Consider the following 14,834-nt stretch of genomic DNA (forward strand, 5'->3'; position numbering starts at 1 on the left):
ATTAATATACAAATTTTGTTTTAATTATTCATGTGCGGTGAGCCAAAATCGAAACATGCATTAATTCAAAAACGTTCAGAAATTAAATGAAAAACAGCAAGTTTTTTCAACTGAAAGAGCGACATTAAAACTTAAAACGAACAGAAGTTATTCTCTATGTGAAAGGGACTTTTCCCTCCTCAACGCCCCGCTCTTTACGCTAAAGTCCATTTCTATTCCATTCCATTTCTTTTTCCACTTCCATTCCATTTTTTAAAACAATAAAAAACATTAATGTAAAGAGCGGGGTGTTGAGGAGGGAAACAGCCTCTTTCGTATACAGAATAATTTCTGTTCGTTTTAACTTTTAATATCGTTCCTTACTTTCAGTTGAAAAAACTTTTTTTTTTTATTTAATTGCTTTCTTTAAACCATGTGTTATTTCTTCATTGACTATTTCTTAAATATTTTATTGTAACTCGCTCACGGTCAATTTACAATCGCCTAGGAAGATCCAGAATAATGTGGTAAGCATTTTTGGTTTCTAGATAGCTTCAATATTTATCAGAAATTAATACCCTCTATTTGTCTCCTGATATATCTAATTTCGAACAGCCCAAAGATGTACAAATCTAGTATTATGACATTAAATTTTCATTGTTTTTCTATTATATAATTGCAGTTACTCTGGTTAATTTATTTAATTGTTCGGTCTTAGTGGAACAAAGAAGGCCTTGCCGCCTAAGCTACTCTTGTGTAATTTACTCGATGGGCTCGATCCACTTCGCTCCGTAACGAGAAGCATTTGAATCCCACCAAGCATTACTACTAAAATGATTGCGAAATAGTTAGTATTTAAATACCTGCCATATCACTGAGTTCTTTTTTTGGTGCTCATGTATTTTCGTATTTTTTTTTATAGATGTTCGAAAACATTTAAAGTCTTTTTTCTTTAAATAAATGTAAGCTTTTTCTGAGAAACATTTTTTATAGTAGACTCTCTGTTAATATCTTTAATATCATAGGTTGATGTTTAGACCGGTAAATCCAGGAATTTATTGCTTAATGATATTGAGGACAGAGGGCACATAAAAGGATCACACACACATTACATCTTTGTGTCTAGAATTAATTATACATACTTCTTCAGACATCTAAATACATCTCTTCTTATGGTTCTTCCTTTTTTATAAATTTCACAAATTGGTGACAAGATAAAAGAGAAATTTTTTTCCTAGGATAAATAAAAACCAAAAGACATGATTTTGTGAAGACGAATCAATATTGAGACTAATTGCAATTGTCAATGACAGGGCGACTGTAACATCTATTTCCGTAGACAATAACCTCAAATTGCCCTGAAAATAACAAATAATTAAAGATAAACTTTCTTCATACAACCTGTCCTGCGTACTAACTGGAATCAGGTGTTCGCTGCTCCAAAGCAGTTAGTCAAGCTATTCTGAACTGAAGTTTCTTCAGCAAGTGCACTGAGCTAGACTTAAAGAAAAATTAACATCAGCTTTTTTTCTGCAGAGTGGATTTCCATTATACTATGTCAGCGTTAAATTTGATAGGGCACCGGTGAAGATACATGATTATTTCAAACAAATTTGGACTATCGTTGTTGGCAGACACCTGCAGCCTAAATTTGCAGCCTAAGATCTCAGATACAGGATAATACCCGTTAACTATTGCTACGCTTCGAGAGGTCTCAATACTTTTCCCCACTACCGCGAAGGAAGGTAATAGGAGTTAAAGTATATGTATGGGGGATATCCTACTGGAGAAGTACATTGGTATACGAGACACCGTTAAAATGCTGATATGGTAGCTCCTTGTTGTCCTTCATATCAAAGAATGCCACTGCTAAAACCTGCTAAAGTGAACTCTTGAAAATTACGAAAAAATTACCACCTATACATATTATTTGAACTGTGTACAAAATAGAACTTCTAAAATGTGAAAAAAAAAAATACTACTGTCTCACCATAAAACGAGTAAAATGAAATAAAGGAATTTAAAGAAGACAGTGTTTGGAGGAAATTGTTTAAAGGAATTTTAGTTCTGTAAATTCAATACAGTCAGGATTCAGTCAGCTGGGGAAAGGATAAATCACTCTTACGAAATTTGAAGCCTACCGCATTTAACCAACAGTGACTCATTCTTGCTATTAACTACAATCCCAAGGAAAGAAAAAGGAGATTAACAAAAAAAAAGTAGCATTGGCATTTACGGAAAGGTGCGAAGACATGTATCTGAAGGAATTGGGTGTCTTATGACACCCAGCATGATGTATTTTTTTGCCTTTTATAACCTTACTCCTAAAATGAAAAACAGAATACTTTCAAAACTTTAGCGTTTCCTCATAATAAAATTTTATTTGACTTTCTTGCAGATTTATTCAGCCTTGGCGATCGGTATTGCCATGTTTTGTCTTGGGTTTGATCAGGCGTGGTCATCTCCAGCTATTCCAAGTCTGAAGGAAGAACGCAGATTCAACCTAACTGAAACGGACCTTGAACTGATAAGTAAAGAGTATCATATTTTATCATTCCCATTTTATCATGTTATCATGTAAAATATGTTTTTCCACAATAAATGACGATTTTTAATATTATTAGGATAACATCAAATACTGTTCTCTGCCTAAAGTGACTCTTACTCAACCTTCCAGGGCTCAAGTTTTGTTGCTTATTAATTTTCTCTTAATATATTTTCGCATCAGATTCTGTTAATGTTCAAGTGTCTTGTTCCTGGAAAACTAAATTTATTATTGACATATGAAAGTCAAGCCTTGAAACTTGAAGACCACATCTTTCGGGGTTTAAGTGAACATTAGAGGCAAGTTAAGATTACTATGCTCAGTTTTAATTCCTTCATGTCGTGCTAACGTCTATTTTTCTGTCTGTATTATATTTATAAATAAACCTTTTATCTTCTATACAAAATTTACGAAAGTTAGACACTTTTCTGCTTTCTCCACGAGAACCCGCGTTTCTGAGTGATTCGACTACACTTACAAAAATAAACCTTAGACAAAGACATGGACATATGCTTATTTATTGACATACTCGACAAAGCTCTAAGAAGCACTAAAACTGAGCTTAGTTAAGTAAAAAGTACTTAAAAGGTACACAAACACGAACTAGAATTACCTTATGCTGTTAAACGGGCCCGTGAAAAAGAGAACAAAAGAATACTGATACTGCGTTGTATCGCAGTAATCTGTTTCTAACTTGTTCTGTCTTCTGGTAAGTGGGTTCAGGGGTGCGTTTGGGGAAAGTAACAGGCAGTATTTTGTCACTGTTGGAAGGCTGGAAGAAGGGTACTGGCTCTTGGAAACCAGTTTTTAGAGGGTTGAACCTCGTTAACTTGCATTTCATTTCATTGAGAGTGAGACTTGCTTGTTCACAATCCGTGCTAAACATGCTCATAATGTGAGGGTCGAATAAAAGCACAGCAAAGTATTCTTTGAGGACATCTTTCAGTCGGATGGATAAATCGTGCACAAAACTGTATCTATCCTTGAGGGAACGAAGGATGTTGTTTATGACAGCTAGGGAAATGATACGAGTAAGTTTGGTATATTGAAGGGCACCACAGGGAATAGGAAGAAACGAAGAGCTCGCGTCAATTTCGTTCAAGGTGAAGACACACTGTTCATGGCCCGATAGGAAGTCGGCAACTGTAAGCAGCAGGTCGGTCTTGGCACCAATGTCACTTAGTTTTCAAGAGCAACAATGTGTCTGATCTGTTCAAATGCTTTTCTATAATCAGTGATGGCAAAATGTACGAAGGATTTGTCCTTCTATAGCCAGGATAGAAATATCATCGTAAAACCTGACAAGATACACTGAGTGTTGGAGCCACTAAGGCATGTGTTTTGATAGTGGTTTAGTTGGAGCTCTATGCTGCTCAACAATAGCCTTGAAATGAATGTCTCTGTATTTTTTGCCATACAGAGGGTTAGCAAAGTTGGTCTCGAAAAATCACACCACTTAGAAGGTGATTCCTTAGGTATGACTTTTTCTGTGTTATACGTAAGTGTTTGGAAATTTGTGGAGAGTCAGGCAAAGATTAATGATACTTGCTAGAGAAGTTGCCATGAAAGAAGCACATTTGCGAAGAGTCACACAGGAATTTAACCAAGAAACGACAAGCTCTTGGGTGTTAATTTGAGTAGTTGATAAGAAACTTTATGATGCTCTACTGGTTCCTCACTCGTAAGGCTAGGGATTGTGGTGCATATGTGACCAAAAATATCATTCACCTCTGACGCTGTCAAATAAGAGTTGTCGTCTTTTAGAATCTATAAATGATTGTCCCAGGTTTCGCCAGCAGTTTCTTTACTAAATCGTGCAATTTTTTGCACTTCGTAAAAAGACAAAGATCAACGTGAATTGCAGCAAACGATGTCGTTTTTGCAGCAGAGGGCAGCTACTTTGTTGCGCAATTTCTTATCATGAATTTGAGACTGCTCTTTTATAAGGGTCTTAATTTCAATTTTTATTCATGGGCGATCTGAGGAGGACATGTAAACATTCTTTGTTGGTAAATGCTTCTTGTACTTTTCGTGCGAGATCTAGTTTAGAATTTCGATTTTTCTGTCCATGGCTTGTTCAATGGTTACTGCTGAAAAATCATACCGACTTATTTATCATCAAAAATACCGAACGTTCGTTTCAGTGACAGGTTTTACTTCATGAGAAACGTATTTAGAAACCCCTGAGGTTTCGCCCGCCACAAGATCGGATGATGATCCGATTTTGCCAATGATCCCGGGCAGTGGAGACTATTGAAGACAACACAAAAAAAGTGTACAAAGTGGTTGCAGTGACTTTTTGTTGGGGTGATTTTGTCAGTAGCGTTGACTACGAATCCACAGCTAACCGCTTGTGGATTCTACCTGAGCTTCATCTTCACCCCCTTCAATTTGACTTGAACTTTAGTGAGTTTCACTCCTCATCTTTGCAATTGTGCCATTTACATTGTCTGTGAAGCTTCTTCAGCTACTAGCTCTGCAAATTTATTAAGCTAGCATAGGCTAAGCTCGCGTACTTTGGTTGAATTAGTGGAGAAGAGACATCTCTGACGTTGGCGATGGTAATATCTGCTGAAAGCTATGTGGCTTAAGTGTTTCTTAACTGACTCACTCGCGAATCTACATCGATGGTTTGCCATTTGTTGCTGTTGATTTTGCTGTGGCTGTTTTACAATCTGTTATCTACTGTCATCATAAGCAATTTGCCTGTATTAGTAAAACTTCTACGTAGATAAAAGACTGGAAATTAAAGAAAAGTGAATGGACAAGTCATGCATTTAGTTGGCATCGTGAATATAGGAACCACGTTATGAGTGCTATTCACTGTTTAAAATTTGAACTTATTGCACATTTTCACTCCCAGATTTTCACTGTTTTCTACTCCATGTTTTCTTTCTTTGTGCAAGATAAATCAAACACCTATTCCGATTCCTTCAAACCCTGCAGATCATAAAATAATAGCTTTCCAACCGATTGAGATGGGTGGAAGCGTTTATTAATATGTTTGATTGATTCCGCTAAGAGCGGAATTAATCACTATTCAATTTTGTTTAGAACAAGATCTTTATGAATATTGCAAGTCTAGAGGAATTGAAAAAAGAAATGGCCGAGGCTGACAAGACATAAAACGAGGTAAGGAAATAAGATAGTGATTGATTAACAGAGGAAGACACACAGAGGAAGGGGATAGAAGTTGTAGTATAGACAGTGAAAGTGAAGCATTTGATTACATGTTCCGGAAAGTATTAAGATCATTCACCCTACTAGAAACTATAGTATAATAAAATAAAATATTATGCGTGACATAGCATAGGTAATTTAAAGACAGATTACCAAAATATTGTCTGCAACAACTGTAGGAAAAGAGGACATGTGGCCAATGGAGGGAGTAGTCAAGAGAATTTGAAAATAGAGATTGGAGTTTTGGTTTTTCGTGTCCTAGTCGAATAGGGATTAGGACAAGTCTTGGAGAGCAGGCTCTACTTTCAAGAATTAAGAAAACTAGAAAAACAGATAATAAAAAAGGGTTTGCTATCATCGGGAATTCTATTTTGTTACATGGTATCAAGTGATGCTAAGAAACCTATTATAAAGAAAGTAGTTTTGATCGATTTTGGATGATAAGATTTTGAGGATCATGGTTCATCATAAATCTTCACTTGACGAGTCTATATATCAGAAGCTTGATCAGAAGCAAATCAAGGTTTAGCAGTTTTGGTTATTTGGTTATCTATATAAATTACTGGTCTTGTTGTTGAATAGAAGGTTGACAAATACGAGCATCTGAAGAATGAGAAGAAAGGTTTTGTAAGATTTTCAAAGTGATAATATGAAATTGGGTATTAACAAGTGCAAATTCTTTGTAAAGAGCTTTGGGCTTCTTGGAGTTTCTGTTTCTTCCCAACTGATCAACCCAGTTGCAAATAAAATTTATAGTAGCCGCTGGATATCTAGACTGAGGGATATTAGTTAATTACGAAGCTTTATAAGTTTGGTTGAACTGATACCGCATATTTTATTCACTCTTTGGAGAATTAACCTATATGTTGAAAAGGTTATTGAGAGAGGTTGTTTTGTTTGAGTGGGGTCGACAACAGAATGAAAGTTTTTTTAAACTGAACGAAGAATTAAGCAATCCAGAAACCATTTTTCTTTTTTGTTAAGATTATTACTAGACATTTTGTGCTGCTGTTAGTAGAAATTTACTTCTTTTGGTGTCTTGTTAATGAAAATAGAGGATAAGGAAAGGTTTTGGTTGGTTTAAATTTTCTGTAAATTTTTATTTCTGATTTTTCCCAAGACGGATAAAATGTCCAGAGAGAAAAATTGCGTTGTAAAAGTGATAGACTATTTCGAATATTACATCTGGGGTCGAGAGACTCAGCTTCTGTTTAATTTATAAGGACATGTAATCAAAATATTTATCATTGTTTTAATTCTGGATAATGGTTTATTCCATTGGCTTCACTTTTCTGGTTAATATCATCCTTCTTAATTATTATCATATCTGGAGATCCTTGAAGAGTGCCACCCTCTTGAGTTTACGAGGGAAGAAGCAGAGTTTGTTGCGGCTTGGATTAGAATTATCAGAGTTTGCTTGGTTTCAGAAAAAAAGGTTTGGTTTCCTCGTCCTTGAGCGTCGATGTCTCAAAGATTTGGATAATTGTAATCCAGTGCAATTTCCTAAATGCCATTGACGTTGAAATGCTTGGTGTAGGGACTGGTGAAGGCGCGGGTATAAGTCTTTTACGTTGTTTGAGAGGTTAGCTTTCAGGTTAAAGGGGGGAGCCTGGAAGGAGTATAGTCATCCAGCCTCAGAAATCCTGCAATTAGCGCACAGAGTGAGAGAGATGCAAGTTTTCTGAATGGAAGCAAGGAAAATTTGGAGACAGAAAGAATATATCAAGTTTAGAGACAGGAGATTTGACACGTGAAAATAAAGAAAGAAAGAAAGAGAGAGAGAGAGAGAGAGGGAGAGAGAGAGAGAGAGAGAGAGAGAGAGAGAGAGAGAGAGAGAGAGGAGAGAGAGAGAGAGAGAGAGAGAGAGAGAGAGAGAGAGAGAGAGAGAGAGAGAGAGAGAGAGAGAGAGAGAGAGAGAGAGAGAGAGAGAGAGAGAGAGAGAGAGAGAGAGAGAGAGAGAGAGAGAGAGAGAGAGAGAGAGAGAGAGAGCGAAAGAAATTCCTGTTTTGGCAGTTTAATTATTCTGACGGTTTGCTTATGAATGATGTTTTTCTTATTGCTATCTGGTAGGAGGTGTTGTTAATGAAAAAAGGTATCCGCAAACATCTAAAATTGTCCTGCCAAGCGTCCTAGTACGCTCTGTAAAAAAAGCTAACGCACGTTCATATATTTATTAGTGAAAATATGTCAGCTACGGAAACATTAAAATCTGACTTAAATATTGTTGAGATTCTGATCTCCTTCAAAAAAGAAAAGAATTAAAATCTTTTCAGTTTTTCCCCAATAGTTTGTCCTAATAAATAAAAAAAGATGGCGTTTCGTGGCTTTTGCAATATAGATGGCAAGCCAATCTATTTAAGAAAAAAGATGACAATAATCAATAAAGAAAATCTGTCAAATAAAATTAACTCTAAATCTATTATTAGAGGGTATAAATCAATGTGAGGATAACCTCAAAGCAATACAATAGCCTTATTCCATTAATAGCAAACAAGAAAACTCAGCTGCAATAACTCTGGAAATATCATAGATGCCGTTGCACCATCATGACCTGTGTTAAGTTTTTTTATTTGTTTGGTTTGCCCCTCCCTGTCCCTGTAAATAAATCCCTGCCTACCTGTATGGGTGACGACGCCGTTCGCGAAGTTTCGCCTACTGGGCATTGCAAGGTAGTATTTTGGGTCATTTTGAGGGTTGGCACCGACAAGGTTGAGGATAATTCTTATGATATAGTTACTAAATTAATTGAGGAAGGTAAAGCAGTTGATGTCCTGTCACTCGACCAAGCCAAGGCCTTCGATAAAGTTGTCCATGAATATCTTTTACATAAGCTCCATGCATATGGAGTCCATGCGGACACTGTGGATTGGATAAGATCATTTCTGATTGGCCGAATCCAGAAGGTCATGGTCTATTCTGACAATGGAGACCCCATATTTTCAGAGCCTGTACCAGTTATAAGCGGGGTACCCCAGGGAAGCTTCCTTGGCCCCACCCTCTTCTCTCTATATATTAATGATTGTGAGGATGTTTTACGAAACCCCATCACTCTCTACGCTGATGACAGCAAACTAATTGGAATTGCCGATGGAACCCTGCAAAATGACTTGGATATTCTCTCCTTATGGGCTTCCACCTGGATGATGGATTTCAACCCATCAAAATGCAAAGTCCTTCATATGGGTCCCCATAACAATCAGAGTTCATATTTTATGCTGTATAAATCTGGCACATATCCAAGTGGAGGCTGTTGAGAGTGAACGTGACTTAGGGGTGATCGTTGACAGGAAGTTTCAGTTCCATGAGCATACTATGCAACAAGTTGCTAAGGCCAACAGAGCCCTGGGACTAATTAAACGAACCATATCATCACGCCATCCTCTGTTAATAAGAAAATTATGTAATGCTCTTGTAAGACCACATTTGGAGTTTGGCTGCCCCGTTACAAATCCTCAATATAAAGGAGATGTGGCAACCCTAGAGAGCGTAAAGAGAAGAGCAACTAAGCTTTGTGCCCCACACCAACAGCTTCCCTGCATTGAATGTCTGCGTCGCCTGAAGATACCCACATTGGTTTACCGGCGGCACAGAGGAGATGTCACTTTTGTCAAGAAAATGTACCAAAATAACATGGCTAACTCCATTTTTACTCCCTCCCTTGCCACTATGACACGAGGCCACTCAATGAAGCTGCAACAGGAGCATTCCAGACGCAGAGAGAGGACCAACGTTTTCTCAGTACGTGCTGTCTCAACTTGGAACAATCTTTCCAATGAGACTGTCATTGGTGAATCGATTAATTCTTTCAAAAATGTAGTTGATTTGGACTGGAGTAGCGCGGAATGGAAGTACTAGTGGGAGGCCACATCCCATCACACCCACTAATTGTGTCACCTCATCAATTCAACAGCGAGATGTTCTACAGGAGGATGCAGTCCACCTTATCTCGCTGTAAATGCGATTTAAGGTAATAAGTACAAGGTTATGAAGCATTTAGATGATAAGATAATGTTGTCTTTTGGCAATATTTTGTTGGTGACGTGTAAAATTTTCAGTGAAACAGGTAACTACTTCAGTACTGACAGTCCAAGAATAGTTTTACTTCAAATAATTGATCCATCATCAAGGGTGCAATAACAACAAAAAGCAATAGAAACTGAGCATAAACTTGCATAAAGGCAACTATATAAAACACGTAAATTATAAAAGATAGTCTTTATGGATTCTCTGGAAGTAGAGTCAGTTGTCAGTGTTTCTATTTTTCTCTTTTCTATTTATCTCGTTTCTCTTTCATCTATTCTGAAGGATGTGTTCGTTTTACTAGATGACGGGCTGAAAAGTTTCTCATCCTTTGTATTTATAAATTTTATATTTCTTTTTTTGTGTAGCTAGTATCACTCCGATTGGCTCATTTCTTGGTTGTCTATGTGTTGGAGTATTGACTAATGTATTAGGAAGGCGTGGGACAGTTTTAGCACTTTCACCTCTTTACATTGGAAGCTACCTTCTTACTGGTTTCGCTATTGATCCTATAATGATAGTTGTTGGACGCTTCGTTTGTGGTTTTCTTGCAGGAGTAGCATCACCTACTGCTCAAATATACGTAAGTGAACCATATTGCTTTCACGCCCCTACTTTAATGTTTTAGAAAATGAAATGTGTCGTGAAATGCCTTCCTAGTTGTGGAACAAGGATTCACGACCTTTTGTACATTAGGCAGATATCCTTATCAATTAGACTTTGATGGTATGTCCAGGAAGCCTGACAGACGACTAATTAATTAGGGCCAAAACCCCGTAAATGCATATTTTTCACTATGATTTTATAAATAGAAAACCAACAAAATTTCATTTCTACAACTGTTTGAAGAAATAAAGGATAATGTTACTTCATGTTGATCAATAAAATTGTATTTAAACTAATTAAGTTTGTTATAGAATCGATTCTTAGGCCTTGAGCTAGAAGTAATGAATCGTAACAGATCCATAACAGGGCTCTTCGTAGATATCTTTCGTATCGAAGTGCTTATATAGAAGGGGTAGTTCAAAAAACTTTGGAAAGAACTCATTCAGTTTGAAATTGAAAATTATGGTACCATTTTAATAGTTTTACAAGAAAGCGGTGGAGGATTAACCTCTGTGGTCTTATAGAAAGTTTATATAAGCTTTTCACAATAATTTTATAAATAGGAAACCAACAAAATTTCATTTCTACAACTGTTTAACGAAATAAAGGGCAATATTGATCATATTGATCAATAAAATTGTATTTAAACTAACTAATTCTATTATAGAATTGATTTTTAGGCCTTGAGCTAGAAGTAATGAATCATAACAGATCCATAACAGGGATCTTCGTATCTATCTTTCTTACCGAAGTGCTCATATAGAAGGGGTAGTTCGAAAAACTTTTGAAAGAGCTCATTCAGTTTGAAATTGAAAATTATGGTACCATTTTATTAGTTTTACAAGAAAGCGCTGGAGGATTGACCTCTGTGGTCTTATAGAAAGTTTAGATAAACTTTTCGCAATAATTTTATAAATAGAAAACCAACAAAATTTCATTTCTGCCACTGTTTAACGAAATAAAAGATAATCTTACTTCACATTGATCAATAAAATTGTATTTAAATTAATTAATTTTATCATAGAATTGATTTTTAGGCCCTGAGCTACAAGTAATGAATGATAAAAGATCCGTAACAGGGATCTTCGTAGCTATCTTTCTTATCAAAGTGTTCATATAGAAGGGGTAGTCCCAAAAACTTTGGAAAGGGCTCATTTAGTTTGAAATTTAAAATTATGGTGCTATTTTATTAGTTTTACGAGAAAGTGGTGGAGAATTAACCTTTGTGGTCTTTTCAACCCCGTTGTAACAGCAAAATCCTGAAATATCATTTCGACAGCCTAAAGAAGTTAGGATTTTCAATTTCCCCTCCTTGTTACTATGAAATGAAGATTTTTGCCTTCCAGTTGGCTTTTATGGCAATATGGACAGATTCCCTTGATTAACCTAAATTTAAGTTAATACTTTTTGGCGGTATGCATCATTAGTAATATCTAACAGAGACCACACCAAGTAACTGAAACCTTGTTTCAGACTTGTTTGCAATACGAAACAGTTTTAATAATTAAAAACCTATTAAAAACTCAACTATAAAACCAAATACAAAAAAAAAATTTCGTCTTAACCCAAACCGGAGCAAGCGGTCCCGATCACAAGTCCACCACTATGTCAGGGGGACACCCCCCTAGAATCTGCCACTGGTCGATTGACTTGTTTTTACTCAATTATTATACATTTTTTTTTGTTGAAAGACATTCTCGCTGTTATAATGTATATATTATAGGTAAAGCAAAGGTGTCATAATTTTACAACAATCAAATTGGTACCTAACTCTATGACTATTTATGCAATATAAGTGGGCTATTTTTTGTAGACTAAATTTGCCTAAATATTAGGAAACGTCTGTTCGACTCACTAGCATACCTGGCAGTTTTCTAGTTTGCTCAGCTGCCACCACTATATGTACCATAATCCAGTGGCCACCTGAGTATTATCTTTGGCAGTGCCAGAGGTTCTGCTAGATCCGCTCCTACCAGTATTTGTGCTGTGGTTGTGTAACAATTTCTACCTTCACCACTTCTAACGTTGTAGGATCTTTGAGAAGTGAGTGCTGCAGTATTTAGCCCCAATGTCAGAGGCCTGTTGTTGCTAGTATTAGATCGCTGGAGAAGGGATACCAAGAATCTTTTGTTGCTTTTTAGGTAAAACAAATTAAGTGATTTTACGCCTTTATTGGCCATTTCTATAACCTATCGACTCTCTAACTCTCACGCCATTAAAAGTACCTGACAGTCAAGGCTGGAGTGACGAAGATAATTTTCTGGCTCAATCAACCAGAAGTCTTATTCTATAAATTAACCTAATCCGCACTCTCCAAAACTAAATTTTCCCTGGCGGAAGATTTCATTGAAACATATATGTGAGGTTTTCCCTGTATCATTCGCTCTTGTCAACGCTCTGAGATTATGCCTGGGTGGAAATGGTAAAACATAGCTTAGACAAAAACAAGGTAAAAATCTTGCTGTTCAAAAATCAACAGCCATACAAGAACTCAAAACAAACTTCAAATATAAAGATATTCCAATGATAACCTCCGTGCCATTGCTTACAGCGTAGACAAATTGGCAACTAAGGGTATCAATTGCCGTGCGAATTGAGCTAAAACATTTACCCTTGGCTTTTCAAGCTATTTTTGTTTGCAGACACGAGTAGCCTGCATTTTACAGAGGCATATCTCACCATACCCTTGTAGATTCGAAAAAATGACAGAAAAGTAAAAGGTGATATCCACTTTCCCGAGAATCTTACAAAATGATTTATCTTCTCCTGTTTGTGCCAGAGATAGAGATATTTAGATTTAATGATACTTATATCATTCTAAAACATAGTTTTTTTTTTTTATAGAAGGGTGCAGAACTTTCATTAAGAAGGGGTCAGTTTCTAAAAATTTTCTAGTATACATGCTTGGGAAACATTAAAAAGTAGCTAAAAAATATCTCTTTGAACGATTTGACAGCTTTTGAATATTCTGCTGTGCTTACTGCCCTGATTGAAATCTTTGTAGACACAGGATGCATATTAGTTATGCTGTGCATGCATTGACTAAACAACGCTTTGCTTAACAATTAGTAAGAGACTATATGTTTCCTGCATTTTAAACTAGCCTCTTGTTAGCTTTTTGAACTGTTGACACCTCTAAGGTCCCCTATCAATTTTTACCAAACTTTTCTTGGAAGCTTCGTGTGGTGCTGGGAAAGTTTAATATTGGGTTCTTTTTCTTGGAGACTTTTAGTCAATGCTGAAACTCGCAAAATGACATTTTCAAGCCAGGAGAAAATATTAACAGGATAAGTGAATACAGTTTATTTGCTCTACAAGCTATTAGGCCGTAACCAAAAAAAAACAAACAAAATAAAACAAAGAACAATTACATAGAGATTACACAAACTCTAACATAATTCTACAGAAACATAGCTCTATGATTCATCGCGAGACAAAGGAATCGGGCCAAACTTCTAACCCACACAAAACACTCATCCACATGTTCGCCCACCACTCAAAATCAAATTCTCCCCTAAATACCACTTCAAATCTTCAATAACTCAGCTCCTTGTATTTACACATCAAGTGATAAACACAGTCATTTAAACCTCCACACATAGGACAAAAATAAGGACCAGCCTTTGATCTTTCCCTTTCGATAAACTTTCTTTTTTTGCTCAATGGCAAACTGTCAGCCCTCGTTTAAATTAATAAATTTATTCCATTTTTATTTAAACCCACCTTAAAAAATAAAACTTTACCCCAAATATCCTTCGAACTACAATAATGACCCAATGGATTTGAAATTGAGCACTGGACATGCCATTCATATATTTTGCGATCTTGGAAAATCCTTTCAACTAATCCACTTGCTTGATCCCTCATGTCATCGAGCACTAAACCCTTCTCCCCCATATGAATTAATTCACACTGATCTAAAGTACTCTTAGCTTGGTACCCACTTCGACATTTATAAATAAGCCGCCTTCATCACCCGCATCCTAAGCATCACCAAATTTTTCCACCAGAGCCTAACCATGTTAATTAGCCTACGACTTCGTAAACAAAAACAAGCCCAAATCACCTGTAATTACCTAAATGTTTGTATGCTTAGTTATCCCTATCTACCTCTTATAAAATCTTAATTATACTGTTTCAAGACTATCTCCCTTAGCATACCCCCAAAGCTCAAATACATAATGCATAACACATAAAATGTTAGCACAGAAAACTTCTTTAACTACGTGGAAATTTTTAAGATCCCTAAGCTGGCTTCTTAACACCATAATACAATATAAGTTACCTTTTTCAATCCTACCTTCTATATGGCTGCTAAACAAAAAATATTTTGCCTTAAACTTATCTCCTTCATATGACCATTCCTCCACTAACCTAACCCTTCCACCTTTAAAACTAAGTTTAAAATTCTCCTCGAGTCTAGCACATTTACGGAATACTGTGGTTTTATCAATATTAAGTTCTAACTTTTTCCTATCCACTCCTAAAAATATCAAATAATTTC

The 14,834-nt window shown here is 36.2% G+C and overlaps 1 protein-coding gene across 4 annotated transcripts in view; it reads left to right on the forward strand.

Moving 5' to 3' along the window:
• LOC136038699 (facilitated trehalose transporter Tret1-2 homolog) overlaps positions 1–14,834 on the forward strand; it is a 78,986-nt gene that overhangs the window by 17,737 nt on the left and 46,415 nt on the right. For all 4 annotated transcript variants that reach the window (XM_065722007.1, XM_065722005.1, XM_065722008.1 and 1 more), the window contains 2 exons: positions 2,378–2,510; positions 10,093–10,307. In XM_065722007.1, the coding sequence (XP_065578079.1) occupies positions 2,408–2,510; positions 10,093–10,307 (318 nt within the window). In that variant the 5' untranslated portion in view covers positions 2,378–2,407. The remainder of the gene's footprint in view (positions 1–2,377; positions 2,511–10,092; positions 10,308–14,834) is intronic.

The sequence above is a fragment of the Artemia franciscana genome, chromosome 18 (assembly GCF_032884065.1).
Source record: "Artemia franciscana chromosome 18, ASM3288406v1, whole genome shotgun sequence".
Taxonomy (NCBI): domain Eukaryota; kingdom Metazoa; phylum Arthropoda; class Branchiopoda; order Anostraca; family Artemiidae; genus Artemia; species Artemia franciscana.